Source organism: Schistocerca piceifrons, chromosome 1 (genome assembly GCF_021461385.2).
Source record: "Schistocerca piceifrons isolate TAMUIC-IGC-003096 chromosome 1, iqSchPice1.1, whole genome shotgun sequence".
In the NCBI taxonomy this organism is placed as follows: domain Eukaryota; kingdom Metazoa; phylum Arthropoda; class Insecta; order Orthoptera; family Acrididae; genus Schistocerca; species Schistocerca piceifrons.
In genome coordinates this window covers 1,126,805,390-1,126,832,230 of record NC_060138.1, presented here as the reverse complement: position 1 = coordinate 1,126,832,230, position 26,841 = coordinate 1,126,805,390, and the positions used below count along the sequence as shown (strand labels likewise).

At 40.1% G+C, this 26,841-nt stretch overlaps 1 protein-coding gene across 4 annotated transcripts in view; it reads right to left on the bottom strand.

Annotated features, from left to right (window-relative positions):
• Nucleotides 1-26,841, bottom strand: part of LOC124779626 (serine/threonine-protein phosphatase 6 regulatory ankyrin repeat subunit C-like) — a 279,597-nt gene that overhangs the window by 88,224 nt on the left and 164,532 nt on the right. For all 4 annotated transcript variants that reach the window (XM_047253722.1, XM_047253726.1, XM_047253723.1 and 1 more), the window contains 2 exons: nt 26,456-26,557; nt 18,840-18,959 (listed from right to left, as the gene is read on the bottom strand). In XM_047253722.1, coding sequence (XP_047109678.1) covers nt 18,840-18,959; nt 26,456-26,557 — 222 coding nt within the window. The remainder of the gene's footprint in view (nt 1-18,839; nt 18,960-26,455; nt 26,558-26,841) is intronic.

Sequence of the window (26,841 nt, the reverse complement as noted above, 5' to 3'; positions counted from 1 at the left end):
GACACTGTTCCACCTGCCCCACTCTCCTCAGCATGCGGTGCTGAAGGAAGGCCACAAGTATCACTTTGTGCCACATGACATAGTTTTTTAGGGTTTTTAGCTGCAGCAGAAAGTAGGTGCAAGGCGAGATTGACCATCAACTTGGCGCTTTCATGTATCTTATTTCAGGTCCCGATAGTTTGCAGTGCCACCATCAAAATCAACTTCACCTCTGTCATACACACGATGATCTTTCAGTCTCTCTTGCCCCAGATTCATGGATCCAGAGGACTGCGGCCACAGCAGCCGCCAGAGGGTGTCCTCGTGGGACGACCCCATGGAGACGGAGCTTTCGCTTCGTCCACTTCCTCTTGTCCTACTGATGGAGCTGGATCCACCCACATCACAGCAGTTGCCATAATCAGGAGGTGGACACATACCCTTCTGATTGTTTTCCAGGAGTCAAAGTGCAGGCCAGATGGCGAGGTCCAGCCGGAAGCTTGACATCCTCTGCAGCCACAGCTTCCAGTTCCACGGTGTGCCCACACTCCCGCCTCCCCAGCCTTGGTCGCACTCCCTACATGATGACAGTCCATCACTTTGGGGGGGGGGGGGGAGGAGGGGGGAATGTTCCAGGCTAACCACAAGTGACAGAACAAAGAGGAAGAAAGCAAGACCAGAGAAGGCGGGCCCCGCATATCAGCCAACATTGACTGGATATGCCAGCTGCTATTAAAGCTGACCAACAGGCTACAGCAGGGAAACCGGCAAGCTCATACACTTATGCACAACCAAACCACCAACATTACCCAACACTGTGAATCTGATACATGACCTATCAGACACAAAACTACTAACGTTATTTGCTTGAATTGTTGTATAGCATTCCTAGAATGTAGCATCCCTTAGGCACCCTATACGAGACTAGTGGGCAAGACCCAACACTAAAATACACCCACAAGCAACAATGTTGGCAGGCCCCGCATATCAGCCAACATTGACTGGATATGCCAGCTGCTATTAAAGCTGACCAACAGGCTACAGCAGGGAAACCGGCAAGCTCATACACTTATGCACAACCAAACCACCAACATTACCCAACACTGTGAATCTGATACATGACCTATCAGACACAAAACAATGATGAACCTAACTGTTCCAGGTATGATGAAGCTGACTGAGAAATCAATTCCTTCACTCAGCGGCAGCCTCTGAGTAACACCACCACACAACATCAAAGGTATCGACCTGCATGATACCAACTACTAACAAAGCTTACCCTTGCATGACCTGTTGCAGGCAACAAGAAAACTGCTACTGCTCTTACAACCTGACCCAACTATAACAGAGGTTTTTTCCCTTGGCTCTGGCCTTGGCACTTTTTTCCCTCTGCCCTTCAAACCGCTACCCTTCATTCAACCTCTGACCCAATCTACCACTAGATGAGCGCATATTAATGGTTAACCTTAACCAGACATACGCAAACTTTGCAGTACCCGGATCCTGTGGCACCTCAATTTAGTGAAAACTAACCCTTAAACAGAGATGGCAGTAGACCATTTGTGTTGGCCATCATGCTGGTGTGGGTGTGGAGGGGCTCAAGAGAGCATGAGGAACAATAAGTCCATAAAGTGTTTTATTGATGAAACATGTACTGTATTAATCACCATATTAAATAATTATTGTTATATCTCGCAAAAAGGCAGGGATTAACACACAGTAAAAGAAGTTCCTTGTTTAATTCAAATACGAAAATAATTCATCTGTGGTGAAAATTACCTCTTTCAGCCATATTAAAAATGTCATAAAGTATGTCATTCTGGTGTTAAATGTGTTACTGGTAGACTGCATAAATCTCTTCAATTCAGGAATTGCTGGTACTTGTAGAGTGGGTTACTCCGAATAAAGCCGAAAATATTTTATCTGTGGTGAAAATGGCCCCTTTCTGCCATATTAAAAATGTCATAAAGTGTGTCGTTCTAGTGTTAAATGTGTTACTGGTAGACTGCATAAATCTCTTCAATTCAGGAATTGCCGGTACTTGTAGAGTGGGTTACTCTGAGTAAAGCCAGTTACCACACATCCACAGTATATCTTACAAGGTGCATGTCAATACATCTGATGGAATAGGACCAATAATATTTAAATCTAGAAGAGTATTCTGTTGTAGTACATTGCTTGACTTGTGCTGAAATATCAGAATTTCCATAACACCTAGGTGACCTACTTGCATTACAGAGGGAGCCAGTTTAAGCCTCTGGGCCTCTCCAGATGTTGGGAGAGCTGAGGCTGCGTTGACGCATTTGATATCCTCATGCTGTGAGAAGTATTCTATCCACTGATAATCTGAATCTGAATCTTTTATTGCCAATGACAACATACAGTAAAATAGCTTTCTTAATAATATCAGGTAACATCTTAATAATATCTAGTTACAGTTGCTCTTAAATTATTACAATTAACATTCACAACTCATGTACAGACTAACTACCTTATATACAGCTATAATTTTAAATATTAGTTTTCAATATTGTCCATATCTTAGAGCTCTTTCATATTGTATAATAGGTTTTTTGTCAGCCAGTAATACAATTTTCTTTTGAATTTTTTGAATGGCAGAGATTGAGCAGTGAGAGGCACCTTGTTAAAAATTTGGAGGGCATTTACTTTATGAGATTTTCTTGTTATAGCTAGCCTGTGCCTTGGAATGTCAAAGTTTGCCTTATTTCTGGTGTCATGTTTGTGTATTGTTTCCCTTGCTATTCTTGACGAAGATGGCAGACTCAGAAATGGACAGGTTCATAACTGTTAGTAGTTTAAGTGACAGTGCTCTTCAGGACCAGCCTTGCATACTATGCAAACAACTTTTTTTGAACTTTTAAAATGTTGCTGATATGAGGAAAATGTCCCTATATGATCCATATGAGAAGGCCATATGAGATGTGTGACTGGAAGAGCAGAAAATATGCCATATGTAGACAATTATTACTGACCATATCTCTCAGTTTCCATATGAGTTAGATCACCTGTAAGATCTTTCTACAGAGTTGATTACTATGTTCTTCCCAACTGAGTTGGGCATCAATATGTAGTCAATCCCAACATAAAATACATACTGATAGCATGTTACACTTGGGGCTGGTTCTTCAGTCTGGTAGACAGATGACAGCTCCAGCTGTTGAGCTTTTTTACATAATAGCTCATTTAATAATTGCAAATGAATACCAACTTAATATAGTGAAAATAATTCCACTGTATAAAAAGATGCTCAGTGTAGTATTTCGTCTACTTACACAAGATCCCTGGACAGGAAATGTAGCCCATCTGTAAACTGAAAAGCGAGCAGATTTGTCATAAGTGAAGTCACCTTTCTCTGAAGAATATTACAACTCCCATACAGGACGACTAAGAATCAATATCCCCTGTAGCAGTGTGCAGAGATTTACATAGCATCCGTCCATATGATTTTATCACATTTGTACTATTAGCAAATCAAATCCGCATGTCATGTAGTGTTAAGACACTTCATGCAAGAGAAACATTCCCATGCATATTTGCTTATGGCATTGCAAGTGATTTGTAAGGTGAGCTGCTGAAGAGTTGATATAACTTTTAACACCCTCTAGCTGCTTTTTGTGATGTACTGCTGTGAATTGTGTTATTCTGAATTGTAGTTGATTTGTCTCATAACATACATAATCCAAATCATTTGATTCAAGTACAGGAGACATGTCAAATTGTGGTAAAATTTCACCATAAAGAAAGAACAGCTGATGTTAACAAACAGTATCATAATCATAATACAATTTTGTTATATATACATACAATAAAATCTAACACTTAATTACCCCTTTCTCAAATTATCATGTTATCCTCTATGAACTCTTCTATCCAATAGTAGCATTTCTCCCACAGAATCTGCTATAGCCTCATTTTTAAAATTTCTGGTTTCATATTAAATATGTTTTTGCCCATTAACTTGTTATATATTGTCATCCCCATATACTGTGGAGTCCGTGCATGTAATTTCAACGGATGTGTGGGTAGCATAACATTATTTTTATGGGGAACTGCCTGCCCACTCTTCATTTCGCAGTCCGGTGATGGAGGGAAGTGCACGACCACTGTCTGATGACTTACCTTCCCTCACACTTCTAACCTCCATCCTCTACTTCCCGCCCTGCTCCACTTGCAGAACACAATTTATCCCATTTATCCCTTAAAATGGTTCTACTGCACACATAAACATTAATTTTATACTATTAAATACTATTTTTTTAATCTACCATTATTCCATTTCCCACAACACCAGAAGTGTTAGTTCTACCTTTAAATGTCCCCCCCCCCCCCCCCCCCCCTCGCCCCGCGACAACACTCATACCCTACTGGTTAGGATTTTCAGTATGTTGTTCATGACCTTTCCTCCAACTTCGTAAGACAGCTAAAGGAACCTGTGATCACTGAAGGCAGTGCCACAAGTTCCTCCAAAAATCATAACACAACACACGCACAAATGTAATACTTACTAATGTAAATCCACCCGATGATGGAGGTTTAAACCTTCGAAACGCATTGTGGAAATAAATAAAACGGTGACTGGTAACAGTGAACTTGTTGTTTCATTTAATGTCAGTAACAGTCACGGTAAAGCCTAACCTAAAAATGTTCGCATTTAAAGTTAATTGTCTATATCATAATTAGAGAACAATAATAAGATAACTAGTTTCAGTTGAAAAAATCAACTGTCTTCAGATCTTAAAAGAATAAACGAACAGCACTGCATACCAAATTTGGTGAGAAATTAATGTATCTGTATGAGAAACAGATAAAACACAGCATCTGAATAGCAAAAAGCACTCCCATCAAATATATATATAATCAACATTTGTGCATTACAGTGGAGTCTCACGGATGAGAAATGCTCACTAAAATAGACCAATTATCAATAGAAGAGCCATGAAGTGCTTCTCAACCTGTAAAGTAAGGAAACAAAAACAGCGTGACTCAGAACAAATAGACAAACAGAAATAAATACTAACATAAATCTGAAACTAGCTGTCTGTTACACTTTCACGACTAAACTGTTGGACTGAATTAGATGATATATTGTATTGAGATAGCTTGAACAATGAGAAATATCGTAGGCTATTTCAGAAAGTGTATTGTATTGTATTGCATTTTAACCGGAGACCTAGAAATGACGGAGAGGCTCCGTCCTCGCCGCAGCCACAGTGGTCCACAACCCCATGACGACTACCGCAGTCCACTTCACCCCTCTGCCGCCCCACACCGAACCCAGGGTTATTGTGTGGTTCAGCCCCTGGTGGACCCCCCAGAGAACATCTCACACCAGACGAGTGTAAACCCTATGTTTGCATGGTAGAGTAATGGTGGTGTACGCGTACATGGAGAACTTGTTTGCGCAGCAATCGCCGACATAGTGTAACTGAGGTGGAATAAGGGAAACCAGCCTGTATTCGCTGAGGCACATGGAAAACTCCCTAAAAATCATCCACAGACTGGCCAGTTCACCAGACCTCGACACATATCCGCCAGGCGGATCTGTGCCGAGGACATGGCGCTCCTTCCTGCCCAGAAAGCCATGCGTTAGACTGCACGGCCAACCAGACAGGCTGTCAGAAAGGGTAGTACAAGATATTTCCTGACTTGAAGAATATAACATGAAATATAGAGACATAATTACTCTTTAAAAACACTATTTCTTCTTTGAATTTTGAACTTTATCACATTTGGGAAAAAGTTCTAAATAATATGATTTAACATAATGAATACAATACTTATACAACCCTCAATGTGTTTAATCTGTGCTTTCACACTATTATTGGCTGTAAGTGTGTCACATTTTAGCCACTTATGGTCATGCTTCTCTTATAGCTTCTGAGATGGTTGAAGACTCACAACAATGGCATCCTTTAAATGCTGCATTATAAATACAGACACATTGTGCTTGTATGTGAAAAACATGGGAGGCTTTTAGTAAGGCTGCACTTGATTGTGATATGCTACTCTAGCCATGGGTAACAGGCAGACGCATGAGGGCAGCTGACGTTGCATGTACAAATATCATACAACGTGCGCTGCACTGAACTACGAATGATTTATTTTCTTTCTTCCTCAGTTTACCACTATTTAATAATTTTAAAAACTGCACAATTTAATGTATTCACCAACATTCATAACAAAACTACTGATATTTGTCAACAGCTTGTGGTCCAGTTGACATCCCACTGCCAATATTCATGCCTGACGCAGAACCCTCACCGCATAATTCGCAGTCTTATTTCATTATGGTGAGTTGCATGGGGGAGGAATCCCTCCAGTATTCCACAGCTTTTTTTATACAGACTATTGTTTCTGCATCCGCCAGTACATTCCACCTTACAGGTGTCACCCCCAGCAGACTGGAGCAGATTTTAGCAAAATGTTCATCAAAAATATCTATAACCGATGTCAAATCCACATGACTGAATCTAGTGTATGGGAAGGTATACTGCATAGATGCCCACACCCCTCCACTTGCACTGTTCATCTATGCTTCCTTACCCAAATAGAGTGACAAGTGAGGGCAGCTGACATTGTTCCTTGTACAGTAGCTTACTTACTCATCATTACTCATCCTAATAAAACAACAGATATGAGGGCTAGCCATGGGTAGTAGCTAGTATAATATAAATATAAAAGTAGTCTATGTTATCTATAATAATTAAGTAGTTATAAACGCTAAGGGAATGTAAATGAACGCAGGTGTAAAAGTCTGTGCCTAGCATTGTTGTGTGAAGTAACTTGTAAATTAACATACATAAAATATACAGATGTGCAAGATAGTAACCTGTTTGAAGCAAAACAGCAGACTAACAGCTACCTATCCTCACATATGTCAAACAGGAAGTTGCCAAATAAACCACTGATAATGTGCACATATACACAATTACATTGGGAGGAATGTACTGAGGAAGCCAGTGGGAAGTTCTAGTGAGATCCTCTCCTGGGAATGCAGAATCTGTAGTATAAATAAGTTGATAGAGGAACAAGAGGGTAAGATCTGTGCCCTTCAGGTGCAGTTACAACATGCAAAGGAAGAACTAGATAGGTTGAGCAGGGTGACGGGGACTGGGGAATGGGAACTGGAAGTTGGCAAGAAGACAGCTAGGAGGAGGAGGTATTCAGGCAGTTTTACTTTGAGTGTATGCAATAGATTTGACCAACTGTCACAGTTGAGTGGAGAGGAGCCTCTTGTAGCTGTAGGTGTAGGGAACATGCAGCAGTGCTCAACAGTTAGGAGGTCTAGGTCAGTTGCAAGAAGATTCTGCTGCTAGGTAGTTCATATGGTAGAGGTGTGGGCCAGCAGTTGCAGGAAGTGTTGGGGAGTGAGTACCAGGTCACCAGCATTGTGAAGCCTAGCACAGGGTTGGCTCAGGTGAATGACAACATAGGGGAGTTACGTAGGAATTTTATGGAGGAGGATCAGGTAGTGATACTGGGTGGAGTAGGGAATAGTCTTGATAGGGACGGGGAATACGATGTAGGTGATGACTTGGTAAAGATAGCTACTCAAACTGGTGGCACTAATGTGCATTTCGTGCAGCTGTTTCAGTGTCATGATCAGCCTCAACTTAATGCGGCTGTTAGGCGTGTTAAAATGTGGCTGGAGAAGGCACTGATGGCAGAGAGCATGGGTCACATTTCAGTGGTGCCAGTTGTGTCTATCAGTAGATCGGCTTTCACTAGGTATGGTCTGCACCTGAATAGGTATGGGAAGGGGAGACGCAAATTCCTGTAGTAGTTGGTGTTAGAGCTGCATCTTTTTGGGATTGAAGTCAGCTGATAGGTATACCTGCTTAAAAGAAGTCCCTCTAAGGGCCCCCTTCAGAGGACGTCATGTTTCCAAGTAGAGAAGGAATTAGCATATTTCATCAAAATATAAGATGTATTAGAGATGAAGTTAGGAACTGCTTACAGATGTTGACTATGAAATTATTGGTATATGGGAGCATCGCTTAAATAATTTTATAATTTAGAGGTTTCCTTTACAAGGATACAGATTAGCTGGCTGTTTTTCAAGGAGTTCCTTGTGGGGTGGAGGAGTGGCCATGTACATAAAAGACAGTATTCCATTTGAGTCCATAGACGTATCATGACACTGCACTGAACAGATACTTGAATGTTGTGCAAGGGCAGTTGAATTTAGTGAAACTAAACTTCTACTTGTTTTTGTTTATAGGCCCCTAATTTTGACTTCAGAGCATTTCTGCTCAAGCTTGAGAGGTTTTGCTTTGTATGAAGTACCAGAAATTAGTTCTATGTGGTGACTTCAATATAAATTTTGTATATGATGGTGCAAGAAAAAGGATGTTGGTAGATCTCCTAAATGCATATGATCTGATGCAGACTGTGATTTTCCCAACTAGCGTGCAGGGGAACAGTAACACAGCCATAGACAATATTTTTATTCATTCTTCATTATACATCTACATCTACATTGATACTCCGCAAGCCACCCAACGGTGTGTGGCGGAGGGCACTTTACGTGCCACTGTCATTACCTCCCTTTCCTGTTCCAGTCGCGTATGGTTCGCGGGAAGAACGACTGTCTGAAAGCCTCCGTGCGCGCTCTAATCTCTCTAATTTTACATTCGTGATCTCCTCGGGAAGTATAAGTAGGGGGAAGCAATATATTCGATACCTCATCCAGAAACGCACCCTCTCGAAACCTGGCGAGCAAGCTACACCGCGATGCAGAGCGCCTCTCTTGCAGAGTCTGCCACTTGAGTTTATTAAACATCTCCGTAACGCTATCACGGTTACCAAATAACCCAGTGACGAAACGCGCCGCTCTTCTTTGGATCTTCTCTATCTCCTCCGTCAACCCGACCTGGTACGGATCCCACACTGATGAGCAACACTCAAGTATAGGTCGAACGAGTGTTTTGTAAGCCACCTCCTTTGTTGATGGACTACATTTTCTAAGCACTCTCCCAATGAATCTCAACCTGGTACCCGCCTTACCAACAATTAGTTTTATATGATCATTCCACTTCAAATCGTTCCGTACGCATACTCCCAGATATTTTACAGAAGTAACTGCTACCAGTGTTTGTTCCGCTATCATATAATCATACAATAAAGGATCCTTCTTTCTATGTATTCGCAATATATTACATTTGTCTATGTTAAGGGTCAGTTGCCACTCCCTGCACCAAGTGCCTATCCGCTGCAGATCTTCCTGTATTTCGCTACAATTTTCTAATGCAGCAACTTCTCTGTATACTACAGCATCATCCGCGAAAAGCCGCATGGAACTTCTGACACTATCTACTAAGTCATTTATATATATTGTGAAAAGCAATGGTCCCATAACACTCCCCTGTGGCACGCCAGAGGTTACTTTAACGTCTGTAGACGTCTCTCCATTGATAACAACATGCTGTGTTCTGTTTGCTAAAAACTCTTCAATCCAGCCACACAGCTGGTCTGATATTCCGTAGGCTCTTACTTTGTTTATCAGGCGACAGTGCGGAACTGTATCGAACGCCTTCCGGAAGTCAAGAAAAATAGCATCTACCTGGGAGCCTGTATCTAATATTTTCTGGGTCTCATGAACAAATAAGGCGAGTTGGGTCTCACACGATCGCTGTTTCCGGAATCCATGTTGATTCCTACATAGTAGATTCTGGGTTTCCAGAAATGACATGATACGCGAGCAAAAAACATGTTCTAAAATTCTACAAGAGATCGACGTAAGAGATATAGGTCTATAGTTTTGCGCATCTGCTCGACGACCCTTCTTGAAGACTGGGACTATCTGTGCTCTTTTCCAATCATTTGGAACCCTCCGTTCCTCTAGAGACTTGCGGTACACGGCTGTTAGAAGGGGGGCAAGTTCTTTCGCGTACTCTGTGTAGAATCGAATTGGTATCCCGTCAGGTCCAGTGGACTTTCCTCTATTGAGTGATTCCAGTTGCTTTTCTATTCCTTGGACACTTATTTCGATGTCAGCCATTTTTTCGTTTGTGCGAGGATTTAGAGAAGGAACTGCAGTGCGGTCTTCCTCTGTGAAACAGCTTTGGAAAAAGGTGTTTAGTATTTCAGCTTTACGCGTGTCATCCTCTGTTTCAATGCCATCATCATCCCGTAGTGTCTGGATATGCTGTTTCGAGCCACTTACTGATTTAACGTAAGACCAGAACTTCCTAGGATTTTCTGTCAAGTCGGTACATAGAATTTTACTTTCGAATTCAATGAACGCTTCACGCATAGCCCTCCTTACGCTAACTTTGACATCGTTTAGCTTCAGTTTGTCTGAGAGGTTTTGGCTGCGTTTAAACTTGGAGTGGAGCTCTCTTTGCTTTCTGTTTGTTGGGCATTCTGTTAGTAAAAGGGTAAATGGTGTTTCTGACCATGTTCACAAATTTGAAAACTACGAGGCTTTTGTACTCAAACAAATATCACAAATAATTACAAACTATGTGGGAAAGTTAATCCAACAGCAATAGAGAGTTTTTTAAATCTCGTCAAGGTATATGAGTGACAGGATGTTTATCATGCCGATAATATAGATGACAAATATAATGCTTGCCTTAACACATTTCTCATGCTGTTTGAGAGTTGCTTTCCATTAGAACGTTCTAAATGCAATCATCATCAGTTATCTGCTATATTAGCAGGTCCTTTGCCTCTCCATTTTCTGCGATCCATTGCTTCCTTCTTAAGGCTGCTGTATGTTGTACCGTCCATCATGTCATCCAGTATCTGGAATCTCTTCCTTCCTCGCTTCCTATTCCCTTCTACATAACCTTCTAAAACTGTTTTTTCAGTCCGTCATTCTTTCTTAATATATGCCCAATCCAATTTCTTTTTCCTCTCTTTATTACATCTAGTAACTGTCTTTCTCTCCCACTCTTCTCAGTACCTCTTCATTTTTTACTCTGTCCATCCAAGTTATTCTTTCCATCTTCCGCCATGTCCAGATCTCAAAAGCCTCCAGCCTTTCTCTGTCTTTTTTCCCCATAGTCCATGTTTTAGCGCCATATAGAAGAACACTCCATACAAGACATTTTATGAGTCTCTTTCTGAGTTCTCTGTCCAGACCGCTGCAGAAGATTCTCCTTTTCTTATAAAACGCCTCCTTGTTTTAATACCTGTGGTGCACTTCCAAGAAACCGAATTTGAATACTAGCCATAAAGGCAGCCCAGGTGGATGACTAGTGGGACAATATCATGTAGAACAAAGCGGGAATTATATCAAAATGTTAGAAGTAGTCAAAATCAAGCTACAGTAGCCCATTACAAACAGTACTGTAAGGTGCTTAAAATGTTATTAGGAAGGCAAAGAGCATGTGGTATGGAAACAGAATAGCTAATTCACAGGATGAAATTAAAACCGTATGGTCAGTTGTGAAGGAAGTGTCTGGTCAGCAGCACAAGGTCGATGATATAAAGTCAGTTCATAGTAAAAATATTACTGTTACTGATAAATCAGATGTATGTACAGTATGTAATACTCATTTTCTGAGCATTTCTGGTGAATCAAATAAAAAAATTTTATTTAGTTTCTATAGGGAATCATATAACTCTCTCGGCAAATGCCTTTCCGAGATTGATGTCAGAAACACTTCTCTGTGATACAGACAAGGGGGAGACTGAGTCAATAATTAAATCACTGAAGACTAAGGACTCTCATGGATATGATGGGGTGCCCAGCAGAATATTAAAGTACTGTGCTGCACATGTTAGCCTTGTATTTAGCCATATTTGTAATTTTCTGTTTAGCAATGGTCAGTTTCCTGAATGATTAAAGTACTCAGTACTAAAGCTACTTTATAAAAAGGGAGAAAAGGATCATAAGGACAATTTTAAACATCTTTCTATGCCATCAGTGCTTGCTAAAGTTATTGGAAGACTTTGTATGTAAGGATAATTGATCATTTTATATCACGATTTGCTATCAAATGTACAGTTCAGCTTTAGAAGTCACTTAACAACTGAAAATGCTATGTTCCCTTTTCTCTGCAAGATACTGGATGGATTAAACAACGGCTTTTGAATGCTAGGCGTATATTTTGATTTAACAAAGATTTTTGATTGTGTTGATCACAAAATATTGCTCCAGAAGTTGGACAATTGCGGAATACGGTTCACAACTGGTTCCCCTTTTACTTTAACAACAGACAGCAAAAGGTTATTATTCACAGAGTTGAGAATGGCTGTGATATGGGCTCTGAGAGGGCTATGATCAAGTGGAAGGGGGTGGGGTTGGGGGGTGCCCCAGGGATCAGTGTTGGGGCCACTCCTGTTCCTTAATTATACAGAGTGTTACAAAAAGGTACGGCCAAACTTTCAGGAAACATTCCTCACACAGAAATAAAGAAAAGATGTTATGTGGACATGTGTCCGGAAATGCTTAGTTTCCATGTTAGAGCTCATTTTAGTTTTGTCAGTATGTTCTTGCACCTACACTCAATGGAGCACGTTATCATGATTTCATACAGGATACTCTACCTGTGCTGCTAGAACATGTGCCTTTACAAGTACAACACAACATGTGATTCATGCACGATGGAGCTCCTGCACATTGCAGTCGAAGTGTTCATACGCTTCTCAACAACAGATTCGGTGACCGATGGATTGGTAGAGGCGGACCAATTCCATGGCCTCCACGCTCTCCTGACCTCAACCCTCTTGACTTTCATTTATGGGGACATTTGAAAGCTCTTGTCTACACAACCCCGGTACCAAATGTAGAGACTCTTCGTGCTCGTATTGTGGATGGCTGTGATACAATATGCCATTCTCCAGGGCTGCATCAGCGCATCAGGGATTCCATGCGACGGAGGGTGGATGCACGTATCCTCGCTAACGGAGGACATTTTGAACATTTCCTGTAACAAAGTGTTTGAAGTCATGCTGGTACGTTCTGTTGCTGTGTGTTTCCATTCCATGATTAATGTGATCTGAAGAAAAGTAATAAAATGAGCTCTAACACGGAAAGTAACCGTTTCCGGACACATGGCCACATAACATATTTTCTTCCTTTGTGTGTGAGGAATGTTTCCTGAAAGTTTGGCTGTACCTTTTTGTAACACCCTGTATATATGATATGGCCTCTAATATTACGGGTAACTCTATAATATTTCTGTTTCCTGATGACACTAGCTTGGTAGTAAAGGATGTTGTCTGCAATAGTGGCTCGGTTTCAAATAATGCAGTTCATGACATAAGTTCATGGTTTGTAGAAAATAAACTAACACTAAATAACAGTAAGACTCAGATTTAACAGTTTCTAACACACAATTCAACAAAACCTGACATTTTAGTTTCACAGAATGGGCACATGATTAGTGAAACTGAACAGTTCAAATTTCTAGGTGTTCAAATACACTCCTGGAAATGGGAAAAAGAACACATTGACACTGGTGTGTCAGACCCACCATACTTGCTCCGGACACTGCGAGAGGGCTGTACAAGCAATGATCACACGCATGGCACAGCGGACACGCCAGGAACCGCGGTGTTGGCCGTCGAATGGCTCTAGCTGCGCAGCATTTGTGCACCGCCGCCGTCAGTGTCAGCCAGTTTGCCGTGGCATACGGAGCTCCATCGCAGTCTTTAAGACTGGTAGCATGCCGCGACAGCGTGGACGTGAACCATATGTGCACTTGACGGACTTTGAGCGAGGGCGTATAGTGGGCATGCGGGAGGCCGGGTGAACGTACCGCCGAATTGCTCAACACGTGGGGCGTGAGGTCTCCACAGTACATCGATGTTGTCGCCAGTGGTCGGCGGAAGGTGCACGTGCCCGTCGACCTGGGACCGGACCGCAGCGATGCACGGATGCACGCCAAGACCGTAGGATCCTACGCAGTGCCGTAGGGGACCGCACCGCCACTTCCCAGCAAATTAGGGACACTGTTGCTCCTGGGGTATCGGCGAGGACCATTCGCAACCGTCTCCATGAAGCTGGGCTACGGTCCCGCATACCGTTAGGCCGTCTTCCGCTCACGCCCCAACATCGTGCAGCCTGCCTCCAGTGGTGTCGCGACAGGCGTGAATGGAGGGATGAATGGAGACGTGTCGTCTTCAGCGATTAGAGTCGCTTCTGCCTTGGTGCCAATGATGGTCGTATGCGTGTTTGGCGCCGTGCAGGTGAGCGTCACAATCAGGACTGCATACGACTGAGGCACACAGGGCCAACACCCGGCATCGTGGTGTGGGGAGCGATCTCCTACACTGGCCGTACACCACTGGTGATTGTCGAGGGGACACTGAATAGTGCACGGTACATCCAAACCGTCATCGAACCCATCTTTCTACCATTCCTAGACCGGCAAGGGAACTTGCTGTTCCAACAGGACAATGCACATCCGCATGTATCCCGTGCCACCCAACGTGCTCTAGACGGTGTAAGTCAACTACCCTGGCCAGCAAGATCTCCGGACCTGTCCCCCATTGAGCATGTTTGGGACTGGATGAAGCGTCGTCTCACGCGGTCTGCACGTCCAGCACGAACGCTGGTCCAACTGAGGCGCCAGGTGGAAATGGCATGGCAAGCCGTTTCACAGGACTACATCCAGCATCTCTACGATCGTCTCCATGGGAGAATAGCAGCCTGCATTGCTGCGAAAGGTAGATATACACTGTACTAGTGCCGACATTGTGCATGCTCTGTTGCCTGTGTCTATGTGCCTGTGGTTCTGTCAGTGTGATCATGTGATGTATCTGACCCCAGGAATGTGTCAATAAAGTTTCCCCTTCCTGGGACAATGAATTCACGGTGTTCTTATTTCAATTTCCAGGAGTGTAGATATTAAACTGTCGTGGAAAGCCCACATTCAGGATCATGTTCAAAGACTTGATGATGCTATTTTTACTGTTCAAAAGGTGTCTGAAGTGAGTGATTGTTTGACATGAAAATTAGTCCACTTTGTTTATTTACATTCGTTTATGTTGTATGGTATTATATTTTGGGGTAACTCTTCCCATTCTAAAAGGATATTTTTAAATGGGCAGTTTGGGCGCTAAATGAGAAATCAAACCTGCATTTGGATCGGACTTCCTTAACTCTTGTGCTGAAAGGTGTGCAGTATACTGCTGCATCCATTTTCAATAAGATACCACTACAATTCAAAAATCTTAGCAGTAATCCACGTGCTTTCAAATCTAAACTGATGAGTTTCCTCATGGGTCACTCCTTCTATTCTGTCGAGGAGTTCCTTGAAAAATTAAGCTGATTCTTGTTGTATTGCTGATTGTGTTTACTTAAACTTATGGCTTAACTTTTTCAGGTTCATAAACATTTTATTTTTATCTGTTAATACTTTTATGTTGTAATTTCGTGTACTGACATGTTCCATGACCTTGGAGATTTGCTCCTCAATTTGGCCCTACAGAACTTGATGTGTAAATAAAAATAAAATCTGATTTAGTGAATCTATCTCGTTTAGGGCCTATATAATGTTGGATGTATGTTTGAAAAATGTTTGGAATCTTAACTTGGCATTTGTTTTACAGAAATATTATTGAATTTTGTGTGATACATGCTCGTTGCAGGCCATAACTACATACCTGGTGTTAGGTTTACAGCCGTTATCAAAGGCAGAATGTTACTATGGGTGGATGAATGTATATTTTTCAAGGAAATGCTTCCTGCTATTCAAATGCTGTGTCTTATCTGTTTTACATATGGTTGCATTGGTTTCTCATCAAACTGTGTATGTTCTACCTCTTTGCTGAAATACTGTAACAAAAGTTTTCTCTGTAATACCTGCAATGTACAAAATCCTTGTCACTTAAAGCAATTTTATGTTTGCTTATTCTGTTTGCATCTGAAGATTGTTGATTTTTTCTTATTGATGATAGTTATCTTACTATGATCTCGACAATTAAAAGATTTCAAATATTTTTTAAAAGATATGTATGGCACATTTTGACATTTCATAGAATCGCGTGGAATAATGCTGCATACGGCAGTCTGCATCGCCTGCTGTTATAATTGACATGTTCACCGTCCGAGGCCAGCGCTAAACAGTGACGAGACGCGCACAGTTTTCGCGCCTCTGCGCGAACAATGCTGTATGTTACAAGAATGGCGGAGTGCATCAAGGTGATGCTTACCGCAAGTGGTTTGAAATGTGCAAATAATGCACGGAAAAGGAAAATTAACATTGGTAGTTGGCAGGATATTAAGAGGAAAACGCTTCGTGATGCTGGACTGGAACATAAATCACAAAAACGAAAGGTAGTTCCTGCGAAACATCCTTCAACACAGGTGAGTGGAATAATGCTGTATGGGTTCTGTAAAAAGGTGTATGTCTTTAAAGAAGCATATGTGTCCTGTAAAGGGTTGACATGCCCTGTAGAGTACATGGCTCTAATGACATGTTATGTGTATCTTCTGAAAACATTACAGTAAAAGTATGTAACGTGAATGAAATTAACTACAGTTCTGTAGTTATCATTGGCAAAAAATAGAATACTTAGTCTGAGTAATGCTATATTATTAAAAGAGAATGTGAAATTTGATAATCTAGCTGAATATTAGGTAGTAATAGTGATTGTTTTTGTGCTTCGGGATCGTGTATGCAATGCAGAAGTGTGCTCAAAAGAAGGTTGCAAGGACATAAACCTGGAAATGAATTTAAAGCTGTACGAAGAATATCATGCCTTAACATACAATGAGCAGTCCATATACTTAATAAAATCCATGGAAATAGGTGTGCCAGCCAGGTGCAAGAGAGGTAAGACAGACAATACTTCACGGAAACAAGCTATTTTCAAATACAAAGTTTACTCGAAAGAAGTGTGTCAAAAAACATTTCTTGACATATTCTCCATCACCCAGCGACGAATGCAGACTCTGCAATGTAAAGTAAAAGGTGGAATATCCACTCCTAAAGACTGTAGAGGAAAACATTGCAATTGGCCACATGCCATATCAAATGACAACAGGGCTCTTATTCGGCAACACATATCAAGTTTCCCAAAGCACATGAGCCATTACAGCAAGAATAAACCCTCAAAAGAATGTCTGCACCCTGATCTCGACCTTTGTAGAATGTATCGGTTGCTTACCGAAAAGTTTCCTGGTAAGTCAATAAGCAGGTCATACTATCAAAGTCTCTTTCAAACAGATTTTAATCTGCGTTTTGGAACACCTAGATCAAATACTTGCAGACTGTGCGATTTGTTGTTTAACAAAATGATTGCAGCTTCAGATGAAATAGAACTGCACAATATCAACATTGAGAGTCAGTTGCATCATTCAAGGGCAGACCAAGCATACATAGCCCTAAAAAACGATACGGAAATGGCTAAGAGGAATAACAATATACATGTTATATGTGTTGACCTACAACAGGTTTTACTTTGTCCTACATTGACTCATTCCACGGTATTCTACCAGAGACAGCTGTTGTATAATTTCACGATTCATGACGTTGGTACTGGAAACATCACCATAAATTTGTAGGATGAATCCACCACAAGGAGAGGTTCAGCCGAAATAGTTTCCTGTCTGCTTAAATTTGTAATGCACAATTATGACACGCTTAAAGAAGGTATGGAACGAAAACTGGTTGTTTGGTCTGACCCCTGTGTCGAGCAGAACAACAACTGGAGAGTTTTAGCACTTTATTTCTATCTGATCAGCCGTAAGTACTTTACAGAAATACATCAGAAGTTTTTATGTTCGGGTCACAGTTTCCTACCTTGTGACAGGGATTTTGCAGTCATCGAGAAAAGAAAGAAAGTGTCAAAAATTATGGTTCCTTCAGAATGTAAGCACGTCATTGCTGAGGCCTTTGTCGATCCTTCAAAACTGACCATTCACGAGATGATGATGGAAGACTTCAAGGACATAGGATCCATCGAGTTGCTTTTGAAGAAGCCGCCTGCTTTGAAAATTACTGATGTACTTTGGCTGAAGCTGTGTAGTGACTATCCTCGAGGTTTAAGCGTACGCTGTAGCCACAATGTGCTTCGCCCATGGGAAAGACACTATTGTAAAGCATGGTTGTGAACATCAAGTAAAAAATTGTCCATTGTCTTCTGAATTCCGGTTGTTCTATAACGGGACACTGAAAGCTCATAAGGAGAAGAAAAGGGATCTACTGGACATGAGGAAATATATGGAACCAAAATACAGGCAGTTTTATGAAAACCTGCAGTGTGACAACTGACTATAATGTACTAGATTTGAGCCTAAACTTGATGAACTAATGTTGTATTATTTTTTTAAGATCAAGCAATTCAGTTTACAATAAATATAATTTAGTATCTTGTTTTAAATCTCGTACTTACTATTTTTGGATTCTAGACACCTCATAATTACAGCAGAGCACTGGCTGATCTGGAATAACACTGTATATCCATTGCCATACAGCGTTATTCCATTTTAAAACTTCCTTATTTTTGAAAAATGTGGGCTTAGTACAATTTTAAAAACCAGAAATTAGTATTTTCCACAGTCAGTATGCACAAACAATACTTATCTGCTATTACATTGTTATGTCATATTAATTCTCTGGAACTAACAGTTTTTGTCAATTTCCCAACAACTGCAAAATGTGCCATACAGCGTAATTCGTGTGCACACTTCAATTATCATATAGTATCATTCAGAAAACATTATAAAATGAAGGATAGAAAAAATTATATTATTACTGGGAACAGAATAAGAACACATGGATTGTTCCAGCTTCTCTGTTACAAGATGCCTAACTAGCACGATCTGCATTAGCAATCATGCACAACAAAGGAAAATTCATGCAACTTTGACCTCATTACTTTTAATGCAACACCCTGCTAACCAGATCCAAAGTTCAAAAATATTTTTGGTATTCTACCTTGAAGTGTCCTCTGGCAAATGCATAGTGTAGAGGTGTTCTGCCTTTGTGATCTCTAGCATTCAATATCGACTTTTCACTCACATATTTCCTGATAAGTGTGGCTATAGATTGTGATGCCTGTAATAAATGAGAGGTATATAAAAATCTGGTACATGAAGGAATCCTATATGTTACATATTACAAATCACAAAAATTATAAAACACCATGATAAATACTCCCTTATGGCTGAAGATTCACAACAGATTAGATTGTTTGTATAAGTTCCTCTGATTTTATTATGTTACATTATAGTCAGTATGTTGTTAATTCCATAAATTCATTATTAGGAAATTATTGTGAATTTGAACTCATCAGAAAAATCTAATTTAGAATGTATTTTATAATAAAATGGAGTAGTCTAATAATAAAGTTAGCAATAATGATTATAAAACTTACAACAGGATATCTGAATGATAGAAGAGGAAATATACCTTTACCATATATTATGTGACCTAATGAACAACAAGTGATGAACTCAAATGGAAGATTGTACTGTTTGGATTCATATTTGACATAGTAAATCTCACATGTACAGTATAAACACATTAGATATTGGATAAGCCAGTATTTATATCTATACTAAATTGAAACAGATAATATACCTGAACATAGGGTACATAGACATGGTACAAGTAAATAACATTTATGGGATATTTTTTCAATAATAATATTCTTGGAGCAGATATAATTTACAAGTATATAAACTTTAAAGAAATAACTATGATTACATCACTGATATATACACTTCAGTAAAGGAATATCTTATTGTCTAATGACAATACTGAAAGGAGATGCTGAGTTGCAGATATGCACAACAAAAAGAATGTCACAAATAAGCTTTCGGCCAGAAAGGCCTTCATCAAAAATAGATCACAGACAGACACACACACTCATGCAAATGCAGCTCACACATACATGACTGCAGTCTCTGGCAGCTGAAGCCACATTGCGAGCAGCAGCACCGTTACATGATGGGAGTGGTGACCGGGTGGGTGGGGGGGTGGAGGGGGGAAGGAGGAGGCTGGGGTAGGGAGGGGGAGGGTTAGTAGTGTAGGGGTGGGAGACAGTGCAGTGCTACTGCGGAGCGAGCAGGGATGAGGTGGAGAGAGGGTGTAGAGCAGCTACGTGCAGTCAGGAGGTTAAACGGAGCACAGGGGAAAGGTGGAGGGGGGGGGGGGGCAGGGAGGTTGGGGGGATGATAGTGGAAAAGGAAAGAAGTAAGAAGACTGGGTGCAATGGTGGAATGAAGGCTGTGTAGTGCTGGAATGGGAACAGGGAAGGGGCTGGATGGGTGAGGTGAAGTTCCCACCCGCATAATTCAGAAAAGCTGGTGTTGGTGGGAAGGATCCATATAGCACAGGCTTTGAAACAGTCAATGAAATGGAGGATGCTGTGTTGAGCAGCAGGCTCAGCAATAGGATGGTCCACTTGTTTCTTGGCCACAGTTTGTCAGTGGCCATTCATGCAAACAGACAGCTTGTTGGTTGTCATGTCCACATAGAATGCAACACAGTGGTTGCAGCTTAGTTGGTAAATTACATGACTGGTTTCACAGGTAGCCCTGCCTTTGATGCAATAGGTGACATTTGTGGCCAGACTGGAGTAGGTTGTTGTGGGATGATGTATGCGACAGGTCTTGCATCTAGGTCTGTTACAGGGATATGAGTCATGAGGTAAGGGGTTAAAAGCATAATGTAGTTTACAAAACAACAGTTTATTCTTACAGCTGTCTTTAAGTAGATGGACAGCACCCAAAATCAGCAGTTCACAGTTTGACAGCTCATGTGTAAGACCTATGTAAGGTGCAGTCCCAGTGGTGACTAACACCACAGCTATGCATGTTCCATACATAAAAATATATCCACCAATTTCCACAATACTCAATAACATCAATATTTAATAACTTTCAGGTAATTTCTGTGTATCAGATGAATGAACATTTTCACTGAATTGGAATTAACAAGAAGGTGTGAAATGTCATTGTCATCTGACCGAGATATTGTTGCACACTGTGATTCTAATTATAGAATGACTTAATTTAACTACCAAAGTATATTTTCCTCTGACAAATTGCTACATCAGAATGCTAAGTGTGCATGGTGATTTTTTCTTGTAAATGTGAACTGTGTTTATTCTTTTGCCACTGAACTGTTTATAGATAAATGTGGGTGCTGATCTAGTTCTATGAGCTAAAAGTTTTTCGTAGTAGATAAACTAGTCTTCATCTCTAATAACTGAAATTTGCATGGAATTAATGTGCATGTTAGTGCAATTCAAATTATAGTGTAGCATACTTTCTTGAGCAACACACCATCCTACATACAATTTGACTTTCAGCTTCAGCTGACCAGATGTTTGTACTACTGAAGAGAGACTATGAAAGCTATGTCAGTAGCACTACATATGGTGTACTACAGGTGAGGAATTGTCCCACCCACTCATGTGTGTGAGGATTGTTACACTCTAGAAATATTAAAAAGAGATTAAGGACAGAGAACTATTTATTTACAGTGGTGAAGTGACTGTTGAACAGTGAATATATTTTCATTTCATACAAAGGAATTAAAACATAGACACCATCAATGCCTGCAGAGTTTGAAATTTTTAGTCTTATTATTGCTTTTGTTACTTCATCTTGTGAGACAGTGCTGATGTACAATGTCCTTATTTTAAATTCACTATCTAGGTATTCTTATTTAGGTTTGATTTTATTGTATTATCAGCAACACCTGCGAAAAAGCTGTTAAATATGTGACTGTTATATTTTTGCGTGATGCTCGGTCTTTGTCAGATTCTTTTTTATGACACTCCGCATGGCCTTCACTTTATTTGCTGAATTCTAAATGAATTCATCATTATGCATCATTTTTGCCACTCTTTTTACTTGTCTTAGCATTTTGGAATATTTTTTATAAATATTTGTAATTCAGCAAGCAATTATTCATGTTATACATTTTATGACATAGTCTCTTCTTCTGGTACGAAACATTTTTTGTCCTTGAAATCCAACTGTTTGTTCTAAAATTGCAGCTTATGGTTCCCATTTTCTGTGGAAAAGCAACTTAAAAGAAATGGGTTAATGTGTCAATGAAGGAGTTAATTTTTACATCATTAATTTATATAAACCTGTGATCATTTTTTTGTTTAATAAGTTGTTGAAGTAATTTATGCTGGCTAACCTGACTATAGCTTCTACATGTAGTTGTTTAAGGCATGTTGTTAACAGCACAGCCTTTTATTTTCAAGCTTAGTTTTTGAGCAGAATGGTCACTAAAGCCTGCTATTAAAAATTTTTGTGAGAAGTGTTGGGTAAACTCTGCTGACTATAAACTCTACAGCTGTTTACCATAGTCTGTTACAAGGGTAGCAGCATTTATATGTGCGATCAGTCCCCTTCTGACTGGCAGAAAAAATTGTAGCAATCTTGAAATGACCGAATAATGTTCACTTTTGTTTCAGAGATGCTTATAAGAAAGACTGAATAAAACTGACATCATTCTTAGTCAGTCAGAAAATAATGCTAATTACACAGGTGCATGGTGTCTGGTTGTCAGAAATGAAAATCAACCCACAGAAGAAAAATGAAATAATGAAGACACCACGAAGAAAGCCACATGGAAAGGCAAAGCAGCTTCATTTCAGGTGTCTTCAAGATTTATATGGGATTGGTACTCTAGGACTGCTTTCATTAACCTTTTAATGGTTCTACTGCATTAGCTGCACATTTTGCTGCCTCAAACCCTAAGTCTGTCAGTATACTTCTTCTCTTCTGCTCAAAACATTACTTACAAAAGAGAAGTGTCTGGTTTTGAGTGTCTGAATTTTGGTTCAGCTCACACTTTTAATCTGTTAGGATTCCCCAGTGTATCCTTTCTCCCACCAATCTTTGTCCTACAAGGTATGTTAGATCACCTGTGTAGAATGTGGACTGTAAGAGAATAGTAATGGTAAATGGCAGATGGGAGATGGACTCTGAACACATCTGGATAACTCACTAAGTAAGAACATAATGTAATATAAATCATCGTTGGACTTCTTTGCATGTCACTTCAGGGTAAAACCTCGAGCCTTTGACAATTACCTCCACTGTATTCATCAGGAGCAATTGACTGCCAAAACTGCTGCTGTAGTGGCCTTGCATAGCTCATAGATGACTTCTGATTTGTCTTTAATTACATAATGCTGTTGCACCAGGTGTCAACATCTGGATCGGTGGCATAATGTAAACATTGCAATGAATATCTCTGGCACTTCTCTGCATCAAGAGCTCACCTCCATGCACTGCTAAGATTACACCTGTTGTCACGATTGAAGATCTCACACGTTCTTATTTCTACAGCCTCTTTAATTACAGACTCCCAGTGTGTAGGAGCCTGGGACAAAACTTTTGTTTCGTCACATGGTATTTTATGTTTGTTTGTGAGGTGGCACTCACCAGCTGCAGATTTCTCCAGTTCTTGATTTTTAATCTGCCACTGATGTTCTGCACAGTAATCAGAAATGGTGCAGACAGACAAACAGATATAACTGCTTCCACTCTCGCAAGGGATATTGTAAATCCCTGGGATACTGAGGCTGAGACTGTCCTTAACAGGATTCAGCATCTCCTTTATCTTCTTAGGAAGTCAGGAAACAGATCTTTTACCTCATCTTTCCATGACTCTGCCTACTTTGTTGGATGTAACACCACAGAAAGGAAGGAATACAATAGGTGGCTCATCACAGGGATGTTCAACAATTCCATGTTTCCTTTGCTTGGAAAATCTGACTTTATACCACATAAACCATAGCCATTCTTTTGGAAAACATACTTCAGATGATTATTTTCAGAATCCGAGTGGTTCTCATCAGAAACAGTTTTTGCTCATGTACCATTGTATTTATAATTGCTCTTTTTTGGACTGGAGTGAGAAAACCCTGGGCACTACATGTAGAATGTACTTTATTCGTCTCATAATGTACTGTTACAAATCAAAGATTTTTGTACTGGAGACACATCAAATTATTTTAAAAAAATAAGGTTATAATAATTAACATATTTAAGCATGCATTTCTGAATGTTTAGACATGAACAATTAACAAGAACATATATGACACTTACGGTCATTTTGCAGCTTGCAATATAATTTATACAATATATTAACAATTTATTATAGAATACATAATCTTTATTCTTTCTTTTCCTTTCAAATTGTCAAACTGTCCTGCATGAATTCTTCAATTGAATAATAGCATTTTTCCAATAGTGTATTAAATAACAATCTTTTTAGTTGGTCAAACTCCATATTTGACAGATTTGTGTTATTTAATTTATTGTAAATTTTTAATCTCATGTACAGTGGTTTTTAAGGGTAAAGTTTTAAATTATGAGAGGGAAGTTTGAAATAGTACTCTACTCACCAAGCAATGGCAGCAGAAGTAATCAGCAAGTAAGAGAATTGTTTCCAAAAGTGAAAGGTTTAGGTTTATATCCTGGTGTGGCATATATTTTCAATCATGTTTATGGTACAAAATTTAAATACATAAGTCAGATTCAGTGAAAGTTTTTGATATGAAAATTGCTTTAACATTTCATGACTCTCCAGTTTGCTTGTAATGCTCTTGAAATGGTAACTAGAGAAGTCATTTCCTCATTATATCTCTGTGCAATAAAAAATTGTGGCTTGCATGCTTGATGGTGGTAAGTTCCTAAGGGACCAAACTGCTGAGGTCATTGGTCCCTAAGTTTACACACTACTTAATCTAACTTAAACTAACTTAATTAAGGACAACACACAGACCCCTGCCTGAGGAAGGACTCGAACCTCTGACAGGGGGAGTTGCACAAACTGTAGCAAGGCACCTCAGACCACGCGGCTACCCTGCGGCTACCCTGCACAACATGCTCGATGGTATACACTCTAACACAAAAAAAAAATGCATTACAAAAGAAGTATCCTAATGGAATGGAAATCGGTAGATGTGGTATACTGATACAGACAAACAATTGATTGCAGTTTCAGAGAATTATGATGATTTATTCCATAGGAAGGGCTTCACAAATTGAGCAAGTCAATAATGTGTTGGTTCACCTTTAGCCCTTATGCAAGCAGTTATTCAGCTTGACACTGACTGACAGAGTTGTCAAATGTCCTCCTGAGCAATATCGTGCAAAATTCTGTCCAGATGGTTTGTTAGATCATCAAAATCCTGAGGTTGTTATAGGGCTCTGCCCACAATGCTCCAAATTTTCTCAATTGGGGAGAGATCTGATGACATTGCTGGTCAAAACAGGGTTTAGCAAGAATGAAGACAAGCAGTAGAAATGTTCACTGTATGCGGGTGGACATTATCTTGAGGAAATGTAAGCCCATGATGGCTTGCCATAAGGAGAACAAAACAAGGCAGAGTATCATTGACTTACCATTGTGCTGTGTGGGTGCTGTGGATGACAACCAAAAGTGTCCTGCTATGAAAAGAAATGGCACACCAAGCCATCTATCCTGATTGTCAGGCTGTACTGCAGACAACAATCAGGTTGATATCCCACTGCTGCCTGGGGTGTCTCCAGACATGTCTTAAGCCTGGAATCTCATTGACTGGAGTAGAACTGTCTTCAGTGATGGGCCCCACTTCGAACTGAGCCCAGATGACCAGCCAAGACCTGACTGGAGACAACTCAGACAGCAGTGGGATACCAACCTGAAAGTTGCCCACCATACAGCTCAACAGCCAGGAGTGATGGCCTGGGGTGCCATTTCTTTTTGTAGCAGGACACCTTTGGTTGTCATCCACAGCACCCTTATAGTACAGTGATCCATTGACAATATTCTAGGTCCTATTTTTTTTGCCTTTCATGGCAAGGTATCCTGGGCTTACAGTTCAGCAAGATAATGCCCACCCACACTGGCAAGAACTTCTACTGCTTGGCATTGTGCTTGCCAAATCCTACCTTAGCCAGTAAGACCATCAGCTCTCTCCCCAATTGAGAATGATTGGAACATTATGGGGATTTTGATGATCTAATGTGCCAATTGGACAGAATTTGACACAGTATCCCTCAGGAGGATATCCAACAATCCTATCATCAATGCCAAGCCGAATAACTGCTTGGATGAGGGAGAGAGGTGGACCAACATATTATTGACTTGCTCAGTTTGTGAGTCTTATTCTTGAATAAATTGTCCACTTTTTCTGAAACTGTAATCATTTGTTTGTACAAGTACATCACATTCAGATAATTTGTTCATGGTATGTCATTTTTTTATTTCAGAGTTTATTTTCATGTATGACAGCAACTCTGAGACTGCATGAACACTTACATTGGATTGCCTAATGACACAATATGTATCTCTAAATAGTCCTGTAAATATAATGTGGCTAGATAAAAAAATCTACTCACTAAGAGGCAGCAGAAAAAAAACATACAAAGCATGTGTTTTCCCCAGCCACTGCTTCTTAAGTAGATATTTACTATGAGATTTTATCAAGATTGGGACATACCATAGATATGAACATAAGTAACTTTATCATGAAGATGCATAATTAAAATGGTAGGCTGGAGCCCAGTTTACAATACATAACTTTCCCTCACCATTGGACTTAATCTCATGTTACTTGCTGAATGAAGTGGAGTCACTCCACACTTATCTGCAATATTTGGGTCAGCACCAGCATTCAGCAACATTTCCAGGACCTACAAAATAAAATTTTCTAAATTGAGAGTTAAAGTGTGAATAATAAACAAATAAAAATAACACACAAAAATTAAATAGTAACATTACTTGATATCACAATCCTTGTTACTCCTGCCTCACAATCCTCGTTATTCCTTACTCCATTTCTGCAACATCAATTTCTTATAAGTCAAAATTTTCAATTGCTCTTCCCTCCCCTGTCGTGCCTATACCTATTGTTCATTTTCTTTACCTTTTCACCACCTATCATCTTTACAATATAACAGCTTGTGTTCTAGAAACC